Source organism: Eschrichtius robustus, chromosome 2 (genome assembly GCF_028021215.1).
Source record: "Eschrichtius robustus isolate mEscRob2 chromosome 2, mEscRob2.pri, whole genome shotgun sequence".
NCBI lineage: Eukaryota > Metazoa > Chordata > Mammalia > Artiodactyla > Eschrichtiidae > Eschrichtius > Eschrichtius robustus.
In genome coordinates, this window is record NC_090825.1 from 176,090,309 (window position 1) to 176,115,049 (window position 24,741).

A 24,741-nucleotide genomic window follows, 5' to 3' on the forward strand; every position below is an offset into this window, starting at 1 on the left:
AAACCACAAGGCGCGGCCAAAAAAACCAAAAACAGAAAAACGTGCTCGACACACGTTCAGGTCACGTGCTCCAGGCCGGAGACCAGCAGCCCCGGGACAAGGGCCCCTTCCTTCCCGCCGTGCTCTCCCTGGATCCTTGGGGCACCCTGCGAGGTGGGCTGCACGTGGGAAGGTGGGACAACAGAGGGCCACTCCCCCTGCTCCCCGGGGCCCCGGGAGATGCTGAGGGAACTGCTGCCTCAGAATTCCAGCGGCCCGAGGCTTGTCAAGCCCCCACTTCCCACGCCCGCAGCCCCCCTATCTGGCCACCTCCTTGACGGAGGAAGCAAAGAGGCCCCGCTTCTCAGAAATCACCAGGTGCTCCAAGCCCTGGGACGGATGGGCCAGCTCTCCCCAGAGGGTCACCACGGCTGCCAGGGGCCACGAGGGGCCCTGCACCACAGGAGCTGGCCGAGGCAAGACACGGGGACCAGTCCGGGAACTTCCGCGAGCCCTTCCTTCCTCACTCCCCATCACGGACGGCCATCGGAGGGGGTGACACTGGAAACAGTCGTTCACAGAAACCAAGCTCAGCGACAACCAAATCCAACTAATCCAAACCAAACCAAACCTAACCAAACGGGGCAGGGGCGGGGGCGGTACGCCAGGCCCAGGGAGCAAAACCACACCACACCTCTCTCTCAGCCGGGACCGAGGGGCTCGGCCACCGGCAGGACAGGGGACACACGGTAGAGGCCACCGTTTAACCAGCAACCGCCGTGTGCAGATGCCTGGCTGGGTGCTGCACACACATCCCCCCCACATCTGAATCCAAGCGACAGGTGAGCACAGAGAAGCCCAGAGCGTGGGGTGTCACTCGGCCCACGTCACACAGCGAGGCCTGCCCCCAACACCCACGCCCTGTGAACATCGAGGACAACAGACAGCCCTCAGCATCCCTCCTGGTACTTTTGGAAAGGCCTTGCTCACTGCCTCCGCCAGCCCTGCAGGGCCTGGAGCACCGACAGAACCAAATTCCTATTCGCTGTTCACGGTGACCCTATGGCTTAAAACCCTCTGTCCCTGGACGGCCCCTTGACAACTGCAAACCAGACACGCTAGAAAACCGAGCCAATAAGAGCAACTTTTTTTTTTCATTAAAAAAACCCTTTATAGTCATTTCATGTCCGTTGCAAATCACAGAAATTAGGCAAAAAAAAAAAAACCCAGGGGGACAAATACAAACGAACAACACAGCGTCTCCCCAACAGTTCTCTGCTCCCTGGGTGCCGGGAAGGAGCCAGGCAGGCCTCGGGGCAGCTGCGCCTGGCGGCGGGGCCCGGCCGTAGGCTGCCCGGCTCAGCTGTCCTCGTCGTCCAGGGACTCCGAGTCCACCCGCAGCCTCTCTCGCTCCTGCCGCTCCTTCCCGGGCCCGTCCAGGTCGGGGCCCTCCCGCGCGCTGCTGGTGGAGGACAGCACGGGCGGGCGGGGGTGAGCAGGCCCCTTGCTGTCTGTCTCCTTCCTTCCACCTACAGAGACCAACAGCCCTCGCCCCCAACCTCCCCCTGCCGTGCCTGCGGCCCCGGGTGCTCCCGTGGCGGGTGTCAGGAGGGAGCCACCCTCCTAGAGCTCAGGCCCAGGCCAGTCAGCCCCGAGCCCAGAGCTCCCTCCGAGGGGCCTGGGGGTCAGTCAGCGTGTGGGAGACTGCTGTCCCTCTGGCCCTTACCCACTGGGAGCAGCTCAGACACCGGGCTGCCTTCTCCGGAAGTCGCCCCTGCGGCCCCGGCGACACTTACTCGTTATGTAACGGGTCTTCAGAGGAGCCGCCCCCCGGCCCCTCCTCTGAGTTCTGTCCTTCATCCGGCTCCTTGTCCTCCACGCTCTCCCCCTTCTGGGACGTGGCCTCGCCGTTCACAGGGGCTGCGAGATCTGCGGGGAGAGAGGCTCGTGGGACGCTGTGGGGCAACCCCCCTGCAGAGAGCGAGCAGCGTGCGAGCACCCGCCTGTGCACCTGAATTCACCTGCACCCCCGAGCCACCGGACACACGGGGGCGGCCGGCTGCGTGGGGCTCTTCCTCCAGCCGGCCCCTGGCCCGTCCACGCAGCCTGAAGATGGGAGGGGCCGGTAAACAAATGGCCGTGGGCAACACCGGGGTGGGCAACACCGGGGAAAGCCTGCCACGGCCGTGTCCAAACAGACGTAAAGAGAAACGCCCCCTCTGTGCTCTCCCCCGGGCAGCCTCGGCTTCAACTAAGCCCTCTCGGTGCTGGCCTTACGGGCTGCTCCAAGCATCTCTCACCAGGACCGCATGACCCCAGCAGGAAGGAACGCTCTCCTGTCCCCGCAGCCACTGTCCCCACCGCAGACGCCCTTTCTCCTCTCAGCCCACCCGTGGCCCTCCCCTCCCAGACCTCTGCGACCGCCCGTCCCAGAAACACTCGCGCACCTGGCCGCACACACACAGCCTCCCCTGCTAACTGGCTCTGAGGGTCTGGATGGAGCCTATGAGCAGCACAGGGGCGTGTGGCCCGGACACCAGCTGCCTTGGGGACACAGCCAGCCTGCGCAGCGAGTACCGACAGGTGGCACCACCTGGGCGGTCTGCTCAGCGCCCCGCCCGCCAGCTCCTCACCAGCGCTCGTCTCGTCCTCCGCCCTCTCCGCCGGGGCCTCCTCTCCAGCCAGTATCTCCTCGGCCTTCTCCGGCCCAGTTCTGGTCACCTTCTGGATGGCCTCGATCTTTGGTCCCAGGACCCGAGACTTAAGCCGGGCGTAGACCTCCGCAGCCTTCTCCATCACCTCCTTGTTGGCCTTGTAGCGGCGGATCTGGCCCACCAAGAGGCCTGGCTCAGGGGGCGCAGCCACCTCACCCCCCGCCCAAGACCCTCCCCCATCACCGCACCCCGCAGCGCCTCCCGTGCACACGGCTTCCTCCTCGCTGACCACAGGCGGCCGTGGCCGGAAGCCCAGCGCCCCAAGCACACCCGTAGCCCCACCACCAGCCCCTTCAACCCCTGGGCTCCCACCGCACCTTCTTCAACGTGGCCACCACGTCCGTGTTCTTCTGGAGGATCTGTGAGGTCACCTGCAGGGTCCCTAGTTCCTCTAACGCGTTCAGACACCTCTTCACATCCTGCAGGGCAGCGAGGGCAGCGAGGAGGGTCAGCGCCTAGCTGCGGGGGTTCTAGGGGGCCCAAGAGGGCAGAGAAGGACACCCTGGGCTGAGCAACAGGGAGCCCCGGGGACGGTGGTGAAGCACCCAGAACTCGAGGGGTCTTGGGGCCTCGTGTGGCATCACCTGGTGGGAACGCAGAGCACTGCACTCAGGAGGCCAAGCTGGGCCCTTATCTGGGGGACGCCCACGTGAACAAGGACCTTGCCCTGTGCATGCGGCCTGACTTTGCCTCAGCGTCCCCAGACTTCTCAGGGAGCTCGAGCGATGAGGGGGCAGGGGAACTGAGACATGACCTCTGCACCCTGAGGAAGGTCTCACCGGATTGTCAACCTTCAGGGCGAACTTGATCTCGCTGTGCAGCTTCTGAAGCTTCTCCTCCACGGAAGGTTCTGTGGCCAAGAGAGAAGGCAGCGCCCAGGCCTGAGCGGGGTCCCTGGTGATGGGAGCCGGCTCCTCCAGGGCCGTCCCTCCTCCCGTTCGGCGACCTCAGGCTGCAACCAGGGCTGGGCAGCTGGCCCCTCACCTTTCTTCTTCTCAACCTTCCGGTCTGGTGGGAACCCTTCTGACCGCTTCCGGGTCCGTTCCACCTTCACGGGCCTGTGGAGAGTCGTGCCCTTAGAAGGCCCCTGACCAATGTCCCCACGGAGGGCCGGGGGCCTGTGGGGGGACCCATGGCCGCTGCAGAAGGAAACCGTCAGGAGGCCCGGGAGGCTGGGAGGAGGAGGCTCAAGGCCCGCCTGACCTGGTCTACGGCAGCACCTGAGAGGACCCAAGACGTAGCCCTTCCTCTAGGAAATAGATAATGTGGAAGCCCAGAAATTTTTTTTTTTTTTTTTTTAAACAAGTGGTTCAGGGTGAGTGGCTAGTTACGCAGACCCCAGCGCGTGAGTTACTCTGATATGATGCTGGGAAACGGCAGCAGGCATGTCACCGAGCCTTCGATTCTACATCCTGCTCGGCAGCCTGGCTGCCACGTTCCCAGGGGGCAGGTTCGTTTACTGATGGCTGGGATTCCACACAGAAAGTGGGCAGGGAGATGGGCTCTGTGCTCCCACCTCAGTGGGCCTTGGACTTTAAAAAGCCTGAGAGCCACTGGTCTGGGGACAGTCTCTCCCCCTGAGCACTGGCGACACGGGGGCCACGTCATCCTCTGTGGGGCTCCATCCTGGGCACTGTGGGGAGAGGGGCAGCCTCCCTGGCTCCACCCACTGGATCCCAGGAACCGCCCCCCCATGTGACCACCACAGATGTGCCAGGACACTGCCCGGTGTCCCCTGGGAGCAGGGTCACCCCGGGGGGAGAGGCCTGCTCTGGGGAAGGACCACAGACCTGGGCAGTGACTCCTGCATAACCTGATGGGGCCCTCCCTTGAGATGTGGGGACCCCCAGGGGGCTATGGGAGGAGTGGCAGTGCGGGAACGGACCTGGCCCGGGGCTTCTCCTCGGGGCGCCCTCTCTTCTCCTTCTGGCTGGGTCTCCGCGCGGGCTCTGTGCTTTGCAGGTGCAACTTCTTCACTGATTTCTTCACCTGTAGCAGCCAGAGAAAGGGAAGGGCTGGAGTGGCAAACGGCGTGGGGCTGCCCCAGACCCCTGAGCTGTTCCCTTAGAAACACAGTGTGACATTCCCTGCTGTCACCTTCGCCTGATGGGAGCTGATGGACTGGGCAGGATGGACTCCGTGTCCAGTCCATCCCCGGGCAGCAGCTTCTCAGGCCCTGAAAGGATCACCCAACAGTGGGGCAGCCCCACTGCATTCCCCTTGCTGAGCAAGACACCTCCCGTGCCAGGGAACTTGGTCCCCCTTTTGTGACAAAACGGAGAGCAGTGGGGAGAGAACAGGGCATTGTTCGGCTCCCCCACCCCTATCGAGTGGGATCCTGGGCTCAGACTAGATGGTGAAGGGCCCGGGGGGCTCGGATTCCTGGACTCAGGCTGGCCTGTGAGAGCCAGGAGGACAGGGAGCTGACGCCCTGTGGTCACGCATGGTGCTAACGGTCACCACCAACATGCACCAGAGGCCGAACTGCTCCCATGCTTACCCCACAAGCCGTTCCCCCGCAGCAGCCAGAGGGCACCTGTGAGCACCCACCCCTCCTCTGCCCACAGCCCTCCAGGGTCCCACCTACCTCCCTTGGGGTAACAGCCCAAGTCCTCCACAAGGCCCTACACGACCTGCCCCGTCCCCTCCCCTCCTCCCTCTCCCCTCCTCGCTCACTCTGCTCCAGACACACGGGCCTCCTCGCTGTTCCTCCAACACACCGGGCATGGTCCTGCCCCAGGGCCTTTGCACGGCCGTGCGCTCAGCCAGGAATGCCTCTCCCTCAGGTATCTTCTCACTTCATTCAGATCCTTACTTAATGTCGGCTGCTCGCCTGAAGCCTCTGAGGTCTGCCCTCTTTGCGATGGAAACCCTCTCGCCCCCGCAGCTCACACCCCGCCCTGGCTTCCATCTCCTTGGCACCACACACCATCCTCAGGTGGTCCGCTGCCTGTCTCCCTCCCTCGTGTCAGCTCTTTAAGAGCGGGCTGTGTTTCCCTGACCGCTTGGCGCCCAGCACACAGCGGCTGCTGCACGGACGCCGCCGCACGCACCTCTCTGTCCAGCTCGGCCTCGGGCTCCGAGTCGGAGGAGGACTGGGGGCCCCGGCCGCGGCCCTTCCGGCCGCGCTTCTTGACGGGCTCGTCGTCGTCCTTGAGCTCGTCGCCGCTGCTGCCCGCGCTGCCCGCAGGCGCCGCCTCCCCGCGCTCCCGCCCCCGCCGCCGCTCCTTCTCCTCCTTGTCGCGCTCGCGCAGCCGCCGCAGCTCCTCCTCCTGCTCCCTGCGCCGCCGCGCCTCCAGCTCACGCCGCCGCTCCTCGTCCCGCCGCTTCCACTCGCTGATGCGGTCCACCTCGTCGCTGTCGCTGGGGGTGCGGGCCGGTTAGGGCCCCCATCCCGGCCTGCCCGCGCCCCCGCCCCGAGGGCCCCGCACCCACCTGTCGCTGCTCGAGGTGGTCGGTGGCCGCTCAGGCTTCGGTTTCCGTCCGCGGGGCTTGGGGGGAGGCTTCTCGGCTACGGAAGGCGTCTCTCGGTGGGCGTTCCCCCCCCCCCCCCCACAGCCAGGCCAGGCCAGGCCCAGGCCCAGGGCAGCACCCCCACGCCTGCCTACCTGGCTTCCTGCCCCGAGGAGGCTTCTTTACGGACACGTCCGAGTCGGAGGAGGAGGAGCAGGAGGAGGAGGACGCCAACCTCGCCACGGCCACAGGCTCAGCCTTCGCCCCGTCCGATTCTGCTTTGGAGTCCGAGTCGGAGGCTGACGGCGCCTTCTGGGGGAGGCCGGGGGAGGTGAGAGCAGCCAGGGCGAGGGGGCCCCAGGCGTCCCTGCAGCGCCCCGCCCCGCCCAAACCCACAACCCTTCGTTCTGGCCCAGAACCCCAGACATACACACGCACACACCACACTCACACGCTCATGCACACATACTTGTGTACACACAATACACTTGTACACGCTTATACATGCCTGCTTGCACACAACACACACGCACATACATCACACTTGCACACAGGCGCGCGCACGCGTGCATTCTCTCTCTCATGGGGCCCCTAAGAGTGCTTTGCCCCCTTCCGATGCCAGCATCCCAGCATCCCGTTTTCCAAACTGGCCTCTAAGGCCCTCTCGGGGGCAGCAGCGGCTGGGTGGTCTCCTGCTCCGGGGAGGTGCTCCGCGCACACGGCACTCGGAAACCATGGGCCAAAGCCATGAGTGAAGGTGGAGGCGGATGTCAGCGGGCCCCAGGGTCTCCCTGGGGCCTACAGCCTCCCCTCCTCCAAAACGGACTGACCCTGACCGCAAACCGTGGCTGGTGACCGTGGGGAGATGCTTGAGGAGCTTCCACCGGCCGGTGTGTGGGAACAAAATAAAACACCCGTACCTTTTTCTTCCGTCCTGGAAGGGGGCCCCGCCGTGGGGCCCGGACCACGGCTTTCTTCTCGGGGGTGAAGTCCTGGGCGGAGATAAGGGAGCTGGACGTGGTGCCCATCGGCCGGCTACCCCTCGGTGCCCCCCTGGTGCATCCCTCCCCCTGGGCACCTGCCCGGGATCCGGCCAGCTGCTCACCTGGTCACTGGTCTTCTCTGACTCGGAGGAGCTTTCCGAGTTCTCCTCCTCGGATGGAGACATGCTGGCTTGATCCAGGTCACTGGAGGCCTTTCGAGCTCGTTTTGAGACCGACATCTGGAAGGGGAGCAGCCCGGACACATCAGCAATTGAGAAAGCCCGTGTGCTCGGGAAACTTTGGGGGGAGGAGGGCAGGGACCCCTTTGAGAATCTGATAAAAACCAGGGATACTGATCCTAGAAGACATGATGCTCAGTGAAAGAAGCCAGACACAGAAGGACAAATACTGTGTGATCCCACTCACAGGAGGTCCCTAGAGAGTCAGACCCACAGAGACAGGAAGTAGATGGTGGGGGCCAGGGGCTGGGGGAGGGGGAGGGGGAGTCAGGGTTTCATGGGGACAGAGTTTCAGTTTGGGAGGATGAGAAAGTTCTGGAGATGGACGGTGGGGATGGTTGCCCAACGGTGTGAATGTAAAATGCTACTGAACTGTGTGCTTAAAAATGGTTAAGATGGTGAATTTCACGTTGTGTGTATTTTACTACAATTAAAAAAAATGAAGAATACAAACCAGGGATCCTTCCCCCAGAAAAACACATACACATATGTTTTGCAACTAGATAGAGGTGGTGGTTGCACCACACTGTGAATGTATTAAATGCCACTGAGTTGTACGTTTTAGAACGGTTAATTTTATGTGAATTTCACCTCAATAAGAAAGATTTTTTAAACACACACACACACATACAATTCTGAATTAGGTTTCAGGGGTTCACAGACTCCCAGATGCCCACTCAAAGAAGCCAATTTAAGAAACTGTATAAAGGAAGAACTGAGGAGGCAAAGAGGACTGAGCTTTGGACACAGATCTCAGCCCACTGACGCCTGGTCCTCCCCATCAGGGCGTGGGTTTAGGTGCGACGCACCTCTGCCTCTGTCCCGTTACAGCCCAGACTCGCTGGTTCTCGTCACAAGCACTTACTGAGAGCATCTTGCCTCCTCCGGGGCCTGACCAAGGCCAGGGTACGATGGGCTGCACTGTGTTCCCCCAAAGCGCATACAATGAAGCCCTGACCCCCAGGACCCCAGAATGTGACTATTTGGAGATGGGTCTTTGAAGAGAGAATTAAAGTAAAACGAGGTATTAGGGTGGCCCTGACCCAATATGACTGGGGTCCTTATAAGAAGAGGAGATTAGGACACAGACATGCACAGAGGGAGACCACGTGAAGAGATGGTGGACACACAGAAAAACAGCGACAAAAGAACGTTAACTAGAGATAGCACAAAGCTGACCCGGCGGAAAGCCATAGCCACACCCCCAAAAATGGAGAAAGGAACACCAATAGGTGTGTTCCCAGCTAGGGTGCTGGGTTACGAGGGAAGAGGTCGTCTAAATGTCTCCCTAGCGTGGGGGAAAGGTGTTGTAATAATGACTTATATTCATTTAATGCAAAGTTGGCCAAAAAACCCCAAAAAACAAAACCTGAATACATACTAACCTACAAGTAGTGGTTAATATCTAAGAGGTAGGATGGGGGGGGGCCATTTATTTTCAACATATTTCTGTCTAACTCCTCCAATAACTGTAAACAGAAACAACAGGGACTTTTAAAAAACGATGCCAGGGACTTCCCTGGTGGTCCAGTGGTTAAGAATCCGCCTTCTAGCAACCTAAGTGTCCATCGACAGATGAATGGATAAAGAAGATGTGGCATATATATACAATGGAATATCAGCCATAAAAAGAAACAAAACTGAGTTATTTGTAGTGAGGTGGATGGACCTAGAGTCCGTCATACAGAGTGAAGTAAGTCAGAAAGAGAAAAATACCGTATGCTAACATATATATGGAATCTAAAAAAAAAAAAAGGTTCTGAAGAACCTAGGGGCAGGACAGGAATAAAAGACACAGACGTAGAGAATGGACTTGAGGACACGGGAAGTGGTAAGGGTAAGCTGGGACAAAGTGAGGGAGTAGCATGGACTTATATACACTACCAAATGTAAAACAGATAGCTAGAGGGAAGCAGCCGCATAGCACAGGGAGATCAGCTCGGGGCTTTGTGACCACCTAGAGGGGTGGGATAAGGAGGGTGGGAGGGAGACGCAAGAGGGAGGGGATATGGGGATATACGTGTGCATATAGCTGATTCACTTTGTTACACAGCAGAAACTAACACAACATTGTAAAGCAATTATACTCCAATAAAGATGTTAAAGGAAAAAAGAAAAAGAAAAAAAAAAAAGAATCCTCCTTCCAATGCAGGGGGCGGGGGTTCGACCCCTGGTTGGGGAAGTAAGATCCCACATGCTGCGGGACAACTAAGCCTGCACGCTCTAGAGCCGGCACACGCCACAACTAGAGAGCCCACGTGCTGCAACTACTGAACCCACGCACCACAACTAGAGAAGTCCACACGCCGCAACGAAGAGCCCGACACAACTAAGACCCGACACAACCAAATAAATAAATAAATAAATAAAATATTAAAAAATAATCATAACGTTTAAGGACAAGGAAATGCTCATCTATTAGGTGGAAAAACAGCAAGACACATTACGTGCGTGATTGCCAATTCCATACTTTACATACCCACCCCGCCTGTGAGGCACACACAAGATCACGGAGAAACACATCAGGATGTTTCTAGTCCTTGGCACAGAAACCCCCTCAGATAGTTCAGGCATTTTTCACCGGCTTCTTTATGCTTTTCACATCTTCTAACTTATCTACGATGAGCATGGCTTATTGTTATAACTGGAACCAAAAGCAAAGATTATTTTTAAAAATCATAAAAACAATGCCTTACTCTATCAAAAGAATTTGCTGCTAGGTCCTGGTCCTTTCATTCTGCACCCAAATATTCGGAAGCAGTCAAAAGGCAGAGAAGAGGGGAAAAAAGGCAGGAAAGAGAATCTCTCCAAGAGAACTTAAAACTCACATCCACACAAAAACTTGTACACGAATGTTCACAGCAGCGTTATTTGTGATGGCCCCAAAGCGGAAACAACCCGAATGTCCATAAACGGATGACAGATAAACAAAGTGTGGTCCAGCCACACCCGGGAATATCGCTCAGCCAGAAAAAGGAGAGAAGCCCTGACACTCGCTACCACATGGATGGACCCTGAGGACACGATGCTCAGTGACAGAAGCCAGACACAGAAGGACACACGGTGTGTGATTCCACTGATGGGAAACGTCCAGAACAGGCAAGTTCCACAGAGGCGGATTCCTGGTTACTAGGGGCTGCGGGTGGGGATGTGGGAGGACTGCCAGTGGGGACGGGGTTTCTTTTTGGGGTGATGGAAAGTTCTGGAACTGATAGAGGGGATGCTGGCACAACTTTGTGAATGTACTAAAAACCGGAAGAAGGAAAGGGAGAAGAGCAGGCGGCCAGACGGAACCTGTGGAGGGAGGAGGAAGGGCGGGAGGAGGAAGGGCCCCAGCCCCTCACAGGCCAGCTGTGCCCGCCCCACCCCCGTGCCCCTACCTTCAAGGCCACCGCCTTCCGCTTGAGGCCGCTGTTGTCACTGCTCTTGTCCGAGTCCGAGTCGCTCTCCATCCTGTCGCTGGCGGCTGCAGCGGTCACGGCTGTGACGGCCATGACCCCCCGGTCCTCGTCGTCCTCACTGCCACCTGCCGGGTCGGCTTCAGGGGCCTCGCTGTCGGAGGAACTCACCGGCTGGGGGTGGGGACAGAGACAGCAGGTCACCACCAGGTGTGGCCCACAGGACAGCAGCCACTGGCCGGGTCTCAAGTGTCAGGGTCTGGCCTGCTGGCTCTCCAAATGCGGGAACTGAGGCCCAGAGAGGCCGGGTCTCAAGTGTCAGCGTCTGGCCTGCTCGCTCTCCAAATGCGGGAACTGAGGCCCAGAGAGCTCCAAGGGGGGCTTCCCTGGCGGTCCAGTGGTTAAGACACTGTGTTCCCAACGCAGGGGGCGTGGGTTCAATCCCTGGTCGGGGAACGAAGATCCCACACGCCGTGCGGCGCGGCCAAACAATATTAAAAAAAAAAAACAAAAACAGAAAGCTCTGAGGACTGCTGCGGCAGGACGAGATGGGCACGTGTGTGCTAGCCACTAGGATTCAAGCACTGCAGGATCTGAGGGCAAACCCTGGGCCAGTGACTTAAGCCCCTGTGTGCCTCATCCCACATCTGAGCAATGGGGCCGACAGCACTTTGGCCTCACAGGGCTGTGGCGAGGGTGAGACAGAAGTGGCATGTACTGAGGACAGTGCCCAGACTGGCAGGAGGTCCATCGAGGTTTGCTTTTTGTAAAAATTATTATCATTGCCATTACTGATGAGGAAGAAAATGACCTAGGACAGGACCTCCGGGCGCGAACTTCCAGGCACTTCTATTTCTGTTTTAGCCAAAATGCCTGCTCAGGCGGTAACAGCTGCAAAAATAGCAGACACGTAGATGGCACTTCTTCTGTGCTAGCCGCGTGCCGGGCTCGTCTGCACACTCAGTTGCCGTCTGCGAGCAGCAGCCAGGTGCCAGGTACTGTGCTAGGGAGGTGGGAGCGCCCAGACGTGAACACGGCACGGGCCCTGCCCCTGGGGAGCTTACAGTCTAGTGGGAGACCGACCACGGCCATGTGAACAGACCAGAGTCAGGGGGTGTGGAGGAAAAGGAACCCTCCTACACTGTGCGGGGGGGAATGTAAAGTGGTTGCAGCCACCACGGAAAACAATATGGCGGTTCCTCAAAAAACTAAGAATAGAGCTACCACATGATCCAGCAATCCCACTCCTGGGCATATATCCAGAGAAAACTATAATTCGAAAAGATCCACACACCTCTATGTTCACAGTAGCACTATTTACCATAACCAAGACACGGAAACAACCTGAATGTCCATCAACAGATGAATGGATAAAGAAGATGTGGTACGTATACACATTGGAATATTACTCAGCTGTAAAACACAATGAAATAATGCCATTTGCAGCAACATGGACCTAGCAATGACCATACTAAGCAAAGTAAGTCAGAAAGAGAAAGACAAATACCATACAATACCACTTATATGTGGGATCTAAAATATGACACAGGGAATTCCCTGCTGGTCCAGTGGTTAAGACCCTGCGCTTCCACTGCAGGGGGCATGGGTTCAATCCCTGGTCGGGGAACTAAGATCCGGCATACCGTGTGGCACAGCCAAAAATTAAAAAAAAAAAAAAAGGGTAAAAAGTGCCACACGAAGTAGGTCAAGCCCCCAAACCTGAAACACTGGGAGAGAACCATCAGGCTTTCAGGCGGATTTCCCTCGCACCTCTCCTCCAGGGCGTCACTCTTCTCTGGGGCACCCCTGGTGAGTGGAGAAGGGAAAGGACGTCCCCGGTTCTTCACGGAGGAAACGGCAGCTTGGAGTGTGAGTGACTAAATGGAGGGTCCAGGACCCTCCTGATCGTCTGCGGGAGGAACGGAGTCAGCCTCGTGGCAGCGAGAGCTAGCAGACACGAGGGATCACCTCTCTCCGTGTAGCATGTGGGGAGCTGTCATTCTCACTCTGCAGACAAGGCAAAAGGCGGCGTGATGGAGCCAGATGACACGGCGACGAAGCGACAGAGCCGGGGTGCAACCAGCTCTGCCGGGCCCCGAAGCCTGGCCCACTGGACACAGCTACTGCCTGTTACAAACCCCAGCTTGCTTCTGCTAAGCGCTCAACCAGCTGTGGCCGGATGTGCGCCTCGACAACCGGGGAGGCGACTGGGACGAGTGGGCATGTTCCGTAAGTGGGGAAACAAGGTCTCCGGGAAGGTAAGTGACTTGCCCTGCACTGTGCTTTGGGGATAAAGCCAGGAACTCTGCATCTCCTGGGCTCGGCCCACGAGACCTAACTACCTGCCAGCAAAAGTTTTGGGAAATCCGATCCCCATGGAGACGTCTGGAGGACAGGAACACTGGTGGCTCGGAGAGGAACCAGGAAATAAAGGCCAAGAGCCAGCTGACCTGCAACCATCCCGAGACCCACTGGTTGAGTGAGATGAGTGATGAGCGTTGGTCTCTTTCACTGTCTTTTTTTTTTGGCCTCACCGCGCGGCATGCGGGGTCTTAGTTCCCCGACCAGGGATCGAACCCGTGCCCCCGGCATTGGGAGCTCAGAGTCTTTTTTGTTTTTTTTTTTTTTTTAGATTGATTGATTGATTGATTGATTGATTGCTATGTTGGGTCTTCGTTTCTGTGCTAGGGCTTTCCTTAGTTGCGGCAAGCGGGGGCCACTCTTCATCGCAGTGCGCGGGCCTCTCACTATCGCGGCCTCTCTTGTTGCGGAGCACAGGCTCCAGACACGCAGGCTCAGTAGTTGTGACTCACGGGCCCAGTTGCTCCGCGGCACCTGGGATCTTCCCGGACCAGGGCTCGAACCTGTGTCCCCTGCATTAGCAGGCAGACTCTCAACCACTGCGCCACCAGGGAAGCCCGGGAGCGCAGAGTCTTAACCCCTGGACCACCAGGGAAGCCCCCTCTCACTGTCTTAATGGGTCGAGAGGGTGACAGAGGTGGAAAGGGAAGGTCAGGCCCAGCCTGGCCTCCTCGGTCCCCAACACCTCGCACCCCTGTGCCGGGTGCCTGATGTGCACCGGCTCACCGTGTTCCCCCGACAGCCCCGTGAGAGCTCGTCGTACCCTGAGCCTCTGTTTTAGATGAGGAAACAGAGGCTCCGAGAGGTGACATCAACCAATCCCCAAAGAACACGGTGAACAGGAGGAAGAGCCAGGCCTCGAACCCAGGTCCACGCATCCACACAGCAGGGCTCTTACCCCAGGATCCATGTGTAGAGGTCCTTCTCTGGGCCCACCTGCCCCTCCAGGACCCCACCCAGCTTGTACCGACCAGAAAAGAACTTCAGCCTGGGAGACGGGAGGCCTGGGTTTTAGTTCCAGCTCAGCTCAAACCAGCTACTGGGACAGGTCCCTTTACCTCCTCTATCAGGTCACGAGGATGTATCAACTGGGATCCTTCTAGGTCAATCCTTCTCAACAAGGGGTGATTCTCTGCCCAGGGGGCATTTGGCAATGTCTAGAGACATTCAAATTGTCAAGATGCGCGGGGGTCTTGGCATCGAGTGGGCGGGGCCAGGGATGCTGCTCAACAGCCCACAGTGCCTAGGACGCCCCATGGAGAGGGAGAGAAGTTGAAAAACCCTGGTCTAGGTTTCTGAGGCCTCACGTTCTAGCTGGGTCCTTCTGGGCAATCAAGCGAACGCTCCGGGCCTCAGCGTGCTCAGCTGTAAAATGGAAAAGATGCCACCTACCCAGCCCATCTTGGGATTACTGGATATAGCTGGAACCACACTGAGATACCGTTTTCCACCTCCTGGCTTGGCAGGAGGGTGCGGGAACAGGCCCCGCCATACGCTCCTGGTGGGAGCACGCCGAGTTAAGGCTGTCAGAAAGAATGAAGCCATTCTCTGCACAGACGAGAGAGACCAATTGGGGGAATAAAGCCAAGTGGAGCATTACATGCTTCAAAAAAGCAAGCTATGTAGGGTTTTACGTGAACAAAGAATCTTGGAAGGACACACAAGGAACTGGTAGCTGGGGCTACCTTGAGAGGAAACTGAAACAGAACGGCCGAGAGGCAGGGCTGATCCCTCACCGTACGCCCTTTTGTACTTTTCAGTCTTGTACCAGGAGTCTGTACTCTCACTCAAAACGTAAAACTAAACGAAAACCTTATAGGATGAAAAGACAGACTGCCCGGGCACCCTCCAAGCGGTGCTTCCAAAAGCCTGCTGTGGACTGGCTCCATCAGAAGCATCTAGATAACTCGGGGGATGAACCACCTCAAGGTGCCCAGGCCTCAGCCCTAAACTATCACACCTAAACTTCTCGGGGTAGGGCCCAGGGATCTGCATTTTTAACCCAATGTTCTGTTTGGAGGCACAGATGGGTCAGAGAACCAAACAGCAGCAATATGCTCTCACACCTACAGCTACTTCTCAACCTGGGGAGTCTGTATGGGGTGGGTTTAATGTCAAGGTTACACCATTTTTGAATTTCATTTCCTTGAGGGCAGGCATCTACGCGGTACTTCACAGGCTGAGGGTGCGTAATAAACATTAAATGGTGTGATGATTCACCAGGAGGCAATAAGCTTAGGACAAGACTAACCAGCACTTGGGCTGGGGCCAGAATACGGTCTCATGAAACTCAACTACCTTCAGGAACTTCCGATCCGTTCACCCAAGTGCGGAATGTGCAAAGCCCGGAGAGACGGCGGGGACCAAAGCAGGGGGAACGTCCATCTCCCAGACCCATCACGGGAGGTAAAAGACACCACACACATGAAACGTGGGCCTGGCCCCTTGAGAAGGGGCTGCCAAACCCTCAGCACTGGAGAGAGCTCTCGAACGGACCCCAGGTTCTAGATCGTGAGCTCCCAGAAGGCAAGAGGCGTGTCTGCTTCACCTAGGATTCCTCATCCCTAGTGCGCCACATGGCATGCGTGCGGCCGGGGTCTATACAGGAGTGTTTGCCGGGTCGGTGGGTAGACGGAGGCACAGGAGAGGCACACCCAGACCATCTCGAGACCCCGAGTTCTCAAGCAGGACCAGATGCTACAAAACTACTCGGTCCTTCTCTCACACAAACCAGACCCTCTCCGACTCCCACTTCCCCGCCCACAGACCAGGAGGGAAGTCCATTTCTTCCCTAACAGCAGAGGTCCGAGCCCTGAGGTCAATTCGCCGGGTCTTCCGGCCCACCTGGAGCCCACCCCTGCTGAGGCCAGGCTACTCCACCTCCCCGCAACTCCCCTCGTCTGCATCTCGCCCCAAAACACCCAGAGCAAGGCACCCCTCTGCCACCCTTCCTCAGCTTTCCACGGCTTCTGTACGAATTTAACTTCAACTTCTCTAAATTCCCTTTTTTCCCTGAATGTTTCCAGACACTGATTTGCCACTGAGAATGTCATCTCTGTGACTCTTAGCACTTCTTTCCCACCTAAGCAAGAGCTCTCACGTCTACTAACTACAGCCTTTTTCCGAGTCTGAAATCTGGCAGTAATGGGGGAAGGAAAGGGTGTTACTGAAAGGAAAAAAATTTTTCTCCTTAGAAAACAAAAGGTTTCTTAGGAGTTCTAACGACGCTGTTTCACATTCAGGCTAACCCTAGAGCAGTGGGTCTCACCAGGAGGGATCCTGCACCCCTCCACCCGACACTCGGCAATGTCTGCAGACGTGTTTGGTTGTCACAACTGGGTAAAGAAGGAGCTCCTGGCATCGCATGGGTGGGGCCAGGGAGGCTGCTCCAACCCCGACAGTGCCCAGGACCGCCCTCACGGAGAACGATGAGGCCCCAAACATCAGCGGTGCCCAGCGGGAGGAGCCCTGTCCCAGAGGCCTCTCCTTTCTCTGTGGGACAAGCTAAGACCACCTCTGGTCCCCAGCGCGCTCGAGTGCCCGCCTGACCTGGGCTCCGCAGACCCCCGCCAGCCTCCCACCCCCAGCATGGACTCACCAGAGGAGCACTGTAGCTGGCATGGGGGTTGTTCTGGATCTCCCACAGGCCCTCATTGAAGCCTTTCCTCTTGTTGGGTTTCCCGTACTTATCTTTACACTTGTCGTAGGGAAACAGGTCCTTGGGTCCCAGGAAGGCTCTGGAGAAAAGAACCACGGGCCGAGCCCAGGTGAGCCAGGCCACCCCGGGAGGCAACAGCTGGGAAAACTCCACCCCCAGCGGGGGACACTTACGTTTCGTGGGTACCAAAGAAGAAGATGGGATACTTGTTGGGCGGGGGCTTCACGGCACCGTCGGCGATGTCATCGATCTGCAGTGAGAGGCCAGTCAGGGGGTGGCTGGGGGGTGGGGGACAGCTTCACCCACTGACCCAGGAAGTGACCAGGAAAACAGCCAAGTTACTTGGGGGAAAGCACGCTGGGAGGAGGGGAGCCCTCAGAGGAAGGCCCATCACCTTCCAATTAGGCATCTGCCTTCTTCTGTGCAACGCGCCCCCCCCCCAATTGCATACCTGTCCGCTCCCCCCAGGGTGCTCTCTCTTCCCCCAAGGTAGGTGTTTCACCTGGGCAAAGCCAAATATGGTCCTCTGAGCAGCCAGGGGCTGGGGCCAAGCCCAGCTTCTGTGAACTCCCAGGACCCCCCAAAGGACCCCCTCCTGCAAAGAGGCAATCGGTGATCAGTCTCCCAGAGGCTGCAGCTGGCAGCTCCAAGGATGCAGAGGGTGGGGGGTGGGCTGCAGGAGACAGGCCCGGAGCATCCAGGAAGTCCCACCCTCTCCCTATAGGCCCATGGGCTCCAGCAGCTGTCAGTCATTTCCCCACAGGAGGCTAGCAGCCCCTTCCCTTCCAATCAGGTGCTTGGAAGCATTCTGGGCTTAGAGAGCCAGCTGGAGGGGGGCGCGGAGGAGAGGGAGAAGCTGGTACTCTGGGAGGAAGGGAAGTGCCCGTAAAGTTTTATCACTCTGGTGCTTCCAAGAAAGTAAGCCCGAGCAAATCAGGTTGAGTGGGTTCTCTGGTCCCCATTAATTCCTTCCCGTCCTCTTCAAAGCCTGGGAGCTGCTGGAACCTTCCCTGCCCCCCTCACCCAGCTTCCTTCCTCAGTTCTCTGGGCTACTTTTCAAAGTCCTTGGGCCCTGGGCCCCAAACACCCATCCCAAGCATCCCGCTCCTGCAGAGACACATCCCCAAACTCCATCACCCTGAGGACCAGCCTGCCATGCCTTCCAGGCCCGCTTCTGCTCTGACCTCACCCAGGACCCGCCTCTGAGCCTGAGGCACAGACATCCCAGCGGCAGCACCCGTTATGGACCACTCTCAGGGCTGCCTGGTTAGCAGTCCCTGAGCCCACTCCTGGCATCCTGTGGCGGCCTCTCTGCAACCAAACGCCCAGCTCTGTGTGATTCCCTTCTGCTTACTTCCACCCAGAGGGAGGGAGGGTCTGGCAGGGAACGAGGCTGAAATCTCCAGGCACCCCACAGTACTGCCCAGGCAACTACTGAGCTCCTTCTGTTCCAGCCGAACCTTCACCTTCATGCTTCTACTGCCTCCCCCTCCAAATTCCTTCAGTCCTAACATGCATATTCCACCAACATCAGTCCTGGGGTGACTTAGACCTGGGGATGGCAACAACCTCCTGGCCCCTCCTCCACACTGGCCTGCCCCACAGACAGTGCCTGAAACTCCACTCTGCAGTTCTGAGACTCGCACTCAAGACTCCCTTCAGAACTGGACCCCTCGAACCATCTGGGTCCTCTGGATCCCAGCTTTCTCCAGAGGGGATCCCTAAAGTCCCCTGGGCCCAGCCCCCTCCCTCAGGGGCTCTCTCTTTCCAGCTTGAGTCCCCGTGGCTGGTCTCTGATTCAAGCATCCCTCCACCCACCCCAAGCCCTCCCTCCACCCTGTGCTCCCACCAGCCTCCTCCACCAGGGTCTGGCGGGGGAGTCCTCACAGGGCACCAGTCCCCAGGGTCCCCCAAACAAGTCTTATTCCAATCTCCGGTCTCTGATGCCCCACATTTTCAGATCCAGTCCCCTCAGCTCCAGCGACCTTGTGAACACAGCACCCAGCCCTATTTCCAGCCCTGGTCCTGCTGAGCATCTCTCAACCTTGACCCTCAACTCTTCTCCCTTACTGGAACCCTTATCCATAGGCCCCCTTCATACGTGGCTCAGGACCCCCAGCCCCTCAGAACTTGGCTTCTTTTTGCCCCCCATAAAGAGGTCCTTCAGCCCGGAGCACCTCCTTCCCATTAGTTTGAACCCTCTCTTCAAATCCCAGATTCCTCAGCTCCCCTCACACCCACCAAACTCCTTCAGATTTGAACCCTGGCTCCTCAGGCCCCAGGTCCCTCAACCCCATGTCCCTCGGCTCTGGGACCCCCAGAGCGGGTCCCCCAGGCTCGGGGCCCTCCGCACCTCCGGCGCGCGGGTCGCTCAGGCCCGGGACCCCCAGACCTCCTGGCCCAGGTTCCCGCACAATCCCCGCGCGAGGGTTCCTCAGGACGGGGACCGCCAGACCCCCAGGCACGCGAGTCCCCCAGGCCCGGGTCCCCCCAGAACCCCGGCGCGCGGGTTCCTCAGGCCCGGAGTCCCCCAGACCCCGGGAGCGCGGGTCCCTCAGGCCCGGGGCCCCTACTGCCCCACCCCACCCCCAACCCCCCCGTCGCCTGGCCCATCTCCCTCGCGGCCTCACCCGGGCCGGCCAGTGCGGGTAGCCCTTCATCTTGGCGAACACCAAGTCCCCGGGCTTGAAGGCGTGCGGCATGCTGGCGGCGGGAGGCCCAGGCCGCGGGAAGCGGCAGCGGCACGGGCAGCGGCAGCGGCGGCAGCGGCGGCGGCGGCGGCGGCGGCGGCAGCGGCGGCAAGGGGAGGCGAAGCCGGGGGCGGGAGCAGGGCGCCAAGGGGGCGGGGGCGACGGCCTGGGTAGTGGGTCGGAGCGTGTTTATTGGCCTGCCCGTCGCCGGAAGTCCCGCCTTGCGGCCGTCACGGGCGGGCGACGCCGTCGCTCAGGACCACGTGCGGGGATAGAGGCGCAGGGGGACCAATGAGAAGAGGGGTTGGAGCAGAGCATGTTAACGGGATTGGATAACGGGTAGAGCCAAGGGGGCGTGACCCAGAAGCCTAATGGGAGGGGACGGAGGTTAAGGGAGGTGAAAGAGGAAAGGTAGGAGGAGGGAAACAGGCGCTCTGGGAGAGTAGAGGCAGGCAGCCAGGCTCCTTCGGGGCTGGGCTTAGGGTAGAGGGGCGGGCCATAGAACGCCACAGGAGGAGGGGCCTTAAGTAGGAAACATGCTATTGGATTACCACAGGAAAGAAGGCCCAATCACTGTAGGGGGCGCGTCATTAATAGCCTCCCGCTCCTGTGAGGAGGGGCATAATATAGAGCTGAAGGGCATTGGGTACCACGAGAGGAGCGGCTCAAGGTAGAGAACCGGCATTAGCTATCACAGGAGGAAAGGCTTAAGCGGCTGTCCGCCATTGGATATCGCAAGAGACGAGGTTCAACTCAAAATACGGACGCGCCGTTGCCTGCTCGAGGGGGCGGGGTTTAGGGGTAGGGACGGGTCATGTGGCGGTCCGAGGATAAACAGCCAAAAAATTCACAAAACACTTATTTCTTCACTCACGACAAGTTTATTGAGCACCATATGCCAGAGCCACAAAATACCCAATATACATACTAATGCAGTCGAGAAAAATGTATTGAGCACTGCCTGGCCAAGTTATGTAATCTCTGTGCCTCAGTCTCCCAACCCGTAAAACGGGACTCATAATGGTACAGATCTTATAGGGGAGTAAGGATTAAATGACATCACCGCCCCTAAGGCTCTGGAAACTGTGCCTGGCAGCAGGAAATACTGGACGCACTTAGGTGCTGTTACTCCGGCTCCTGAAGTATCCAACGTCTAGCAAGGCAAAGAAATGTTAATTTCTTTGTAATTAAGACCCAGGGAAGGAACTCTGAATAAAATAGGATGCTTAAGAAACAGCTGAATTGGGCTCCCCTGGTGGCGCAGTGGTTAAGCATCCACCTGCCAATGCAGGGGACACGGGTTCGAGCCTTGGTCCGCGAAGATCCCACATGCAGCGGAGCAACTAAGCCTGGGCTCCACAACTACTGAGCCAGCGTGCCACAACTACTGAGCCCGTGTGCCTAGAGCCCATGCTCCGCAACAAGAGAAGGCACTGCAGTGAGAAGCCCATGCAGCGCAACGTAGAGTAGCAACGAAGACCCAACGCAGCCAAAAATAATAAATAAATAAAATAAATAAATTTATTTTTTTTTTTTAAAAAAGAGCTGAATAAAACAACAAGGTCCACTTTATAGCACGGGGAAGTATATTCAACATCCTGTGATAAACCATAACGGAAAAGAACATAAAAAAGAATGTATGTATATGTATAACTGAATCACTTTGTTGTACAGCAGAAATTAACACAACATTGTCAATCAACTATACTTCAATTTTTTAAAAAAAGGAAAAAGAAAAAAAAAAAGGCTGAGTAATGCCAGAGACTTCGTCTATCATGAGGGAACAGAAGTATTTTCTGGAGGAGATAGTAGTTTAACCAGAGAGTTCAAAGATGACTAGAAACAGGTCCAGGTAGGGAGGTGGGCACTGGGAGGGCATTTAGGGCAGAGCGGATAGCAAAAGGGTCCGTTAAGGACCTATCATACGCCTTGTGAATATCAGTAACACGCTTGGGTTTTATTTTAACTTCTTGGGGAAAAAAAACCTGGAGGGATTTGATCACAGGGTACAGAGATAATACTTTAATCTCAAGAAACATCCTTATGCATGTGAACTACATCTCAAAAAGGCAGGTTTTTTTGTTTTTTGGGTTTTTTTTACAAAGTTAAACAAAGACTTACCATATGAACCAGCAATTCCAACTCTATGTATCTACCCAAGAGAAATGAAAACAAACATCCACACCAAAACTTATACAACTAATAGTCATAACAGCGTTATTCACAAAAACCAAAAAGGGGAAATAACCCAAATGTCTATCTGCGGATCAATGGATAAACCAAATGTGGTATATCCTGATGATGAATTTTACCGCTGACTCTTCAGCAAGAGAAAGAAACGAAGGACCGATACACACTACAACAGGGATTAACTTCCAAAACATACTCGGTGAAAAAAGCCAGACGTAAGATCACATACTCTATGATTCCAACATCATATGACATTTGATAGAATGTCCAAAAAAGGCAAAATTTTCAAGACAGAAAGTAGATCAGTATTTGCTTTGAGCTGAAGGTAGGAATCTAGAGTGACTGCAAAGGAGTATGAGGTTTCTTTAAGGTGATGGAAAATCACCCTATGTTCTAAAACTAGATTGTGGTGATGGTCCTAGAGCTCTGTAAATATACAATAAAATTCATTGAATTGTATACTCAAAAAAGGTGAATTTTAGGGTATGTAAATGATATATCAATAAAGCTGTTTTAAAAAAGATTCCTGGGGCTTCCCTGGTGGCGCAGTGGTTAAGAATCCGCCTGCCAATGAAGGGGACATGGGTTCGAGCCCCGGTCCGGGAAGATCCCACATGCTGCAGAGCAACTAAGCCCGTGCGCCACAATTACTGAGCCTGTGCTCTAGAGCCCGCGAGCCACAACTACTGAGCCCGCGTGCCACAACTACCAAAGCCCACGCTCCTAGAGCCCATGCTCCGCAACGAGAGAAGCCACCACAATGAGAAGCCCGCGCACCACAACGAAGAGTAGCCCTCACTCGCGGCAACTAGAGAAAGCCCGCACGCAGCAACAAAGACCCAATGCAGCCAAAAATAAAATAAATACAATAAATAAATTTATTTTAAAAAGTAAATTAAATAAAAATAAAAAAGGTTCCTTAGGCTGCTGTGTGAAGAAAGGCTGTAGGTAACATTGCCAGATAAAATTCAGAATTACCAGTTAAATCTGAATTGTAGATATGCAACAAATACTTTTTTAGGGTAAGTATGTTCCATGCAATATTTGTGACATACCTGTACTAAAAAAGTACTTATTACACATTCTACAACATGGATGAACCCTGAGGCCATTATGTTCAGTGAAATAGACTAGTCACAAAAGGAAAATTCTGTATGAGTCCACTTATAAGAGGTCCCCAGAGGAGTTAAATTCATAGAGACAGGAAGTAGAATGGTGGGACCAGGGGCTGGGGGAGGGGATGGAGAGTCAGTGTTTCATGGGGACAGAGTTTCAGTTTGGGAAGATGAGAAAGTTCTGGAGATGGATGGTGGGGATGGTTGCACAACAGTGTGAATGTACTTAATGCTACTGAGCTGTACACTTAAAAATGATTAAAATGGTTAATGTGTTATATATATTTTATTACAATAAAAATAATTAATAATGCATATATCATGAAATAACACATAACAATATCTGACACATAGTTCTTTTTCAAATGGTTAAGATTGTAATTTTTTTTCTTTTTTTGGCCGAGCCACTGGGCACGCGGGATCTTAGTTTCCTGACCAGGGATTGAACCCGGGCCCCAGCAGTGAAAGCGCCAAGTCCTAGCCACTGGACTGCCATGGAATTCCCTGTAAATTTAAATTATATATATAAAACAATAAAGTATTTGTATCTGAAATTCAGATCTAACTGGGCATTCCGTATTTTTATTTGCTAAATCTGGGCACCCTCACATAGAGGTAGAAATTGCACAATAAATGAGGAACTTGGTGCAGAGGGGTCTGGCCTAGGCCAGGGTACAGATGGGGATATTGAGGCCCAGAGAGGGGCGTGCCTTGCCTGAGGTCATACATCCAGTCCTTCCGAGGGCAAGAATGCCACTCCTCTGGGTCCCCACCTCCAGGGCCCTCCTGATTCAGTGCAAACTTCTCCCCCAGACCTTGAGCCAGTGCAGAAAACCAGAGACTGAGCTATGTCAAGCAGCTGAAAAAAGATCAGGCTCTGATGGAAGCCAGGGGGCAGAGTTCCCCAAGAGGGTTAGGAGGGCTCCCCCAAAGTGGCAGGCTGAGCGGGGAGAGGAGCCATGCCTTCCCGCCAAATCAGAGGCCACTGAAGCCAACAGCTTGGCCATTAGTCATCACCTGGGGAGGTGACTTTGCTTCCTGTTCCCTGAGAGATGGTGCCTGGCACCTGGCCGGAGGAGGCAAGGTGGGGAAGGTGCTGCCCTGCCCCAAGAACTGCATGGAACGTCTCCTTCTAAACAGCAGGTGACCTGAGCACCTACTGTGTGCTGCAGGCTTGATCTCCAGTTTACAGCCTGGGCCATCAGCTTTCAATCCTATCATTTTTTAAAAAAATATTTATTTATTTAGGCTGTGCCGCGTCTTAGTTGTGGCATGCGGGATCTAGTTCCCTGACCAGGGATCGAACCTGGGCCCCCTGCATTGGGAGTGCAGAGTCTTAACCACTGGACCACCAGGGAAGTCCCTCAATCCTCTGATTAACAAATATTTACTGCCCACTTACCCAAGTAGAATAATAACTAAGATTTATTGAGCAGCTACTATGTTCCAAGTCACATATAGTAAGCATTTAACATGGTTAATTTCATTCCCATGTCAGTTGTTATTTTTCACCCCTGCTTTCCATATAAGGAAACTGAGGCAGAGGGATAGCACGGGGGGATTGGAATCTGGGAGTGTTGGACATTTGCCCCAGAGCTTCTCCTTACCTGAGCTGTGAGGGTAACATTCATTCATTCATTCCTGCCTCATTCATTCTCCCCAGGAGGGTGTTGTCAGAAATGCAGAATCGCAGCCCCCTCAAGACCAGAGGCAACAAAATCTGCCTTTAAATAAGCTCCCAGGACTTGCCTGGTGGTCCACTGGGTAAGACTCCGTGCTCCCAAGGCAGGGGGACTGGATTCGATCCCGCAACTAAGAAGTCCGCATGTCCCAACTAAGAAGCCCGTATGCTCCGACTAAAGATCCCGCATGCCGCAACAAAGATTCCACGTGCTGCAACTAAGACCCAGCGCAGCCAAAATAAGTTAATAAATAAATAAATATTTTAAAAAATACATAAA

At 56.0% G+C, this 24,741-nt stretch overlaps 1 protein-coding gene and 1 non-coding gene across 4 annotated transcripts; both read right to left on the minus strand.

Annotated features, from left to right (window-relative positions):
• Positions 1-1,149: 1,149 nt before the first annotated feature.
• HDGFL2 (HDGF like 2) lies at positions 1,150-19,555 on the minus strand. Of its 3 annotated transcripts, none has more exons than XM_068537231.1 (16): positions 19,416-19,555; positions 16,959-17,035; positions 16,726-16,864; positions 10,749-10,940; positions 7,252-7,368; positions 7,067-7,138; positions 6,302-6,455; positions 6,129-6,204; positions 5,747-6,056; positions 4,579-4,682; positions 3,678-3,751; positions 3,473-3,543; positions 3,011-3,112; positions 2,613-2,805; positions 1,776-1,908; positions 1,150-1,441 (listed from the first exon to the last, which is right to left on the minus strand). In XM_068537231.1, the coding sequence occupies exons 1-16, from the start codon at positions 19,485-19,487 to the stop codon at positions 1,339-1,341; spliced, it is 1,989 nt and encodes a 662-aa protein (XP_068393332.1). In that variant the 5' UTR covers positions 19,488-19,555; the 3' UTR covers positions 1,150-1,338. The 3 variants fall into 3 exon arrangements, with proteins under 3 accessions (XP_068393332.1, XP_068393333.1, XP_068393331.1); XM_068537232.1 differs by having other exon boundaries at positions 1,150-1,438; positions 6,302-6,458; XM_068537230.1 differs by having other exon boundaries at positions 6,302-6,458.
• Positions 19,556-24,065: 4,510 nt separating this feature from the next.
• On the minus strand, positions 24,066-24,138 carry TRNAG-CCC (transfer RNA glycine (anticodon CCC)). The gene has a single exon. It is a non-coding gene; the product is annotated as a tRNA-Gly (tRNA).
• Positions 24,139-24,741: the final 603 nt, after the last annotated feature.

Excerpts from the sequence above, each read along its gene's own strand:
- HDGFL2 (XM_068537230.1), bottom strand. The coding sequence starts at position 19,487 with ATGCCGCACGCCTTCAAGCCCGGGGACTTGGTGTTCGCCAAGATGAAG. Across the intron at positions 16,865-16,958 it reads TTCTTTGGTACCCACGAAAC|AGCCTTCCTGGGACCCAAGG; the intron begins GTAAGTGTCCCC and ends TCTTTTCTCCAG. Across the intron at positions 7,369-10,748 it reads GGAAGGCGGTGGCCTTGAAG|ATGTCGGTCTCAAAACGAGC; the intron begins GTAGGGGCACGG and ends CTCCCCTTCCAG.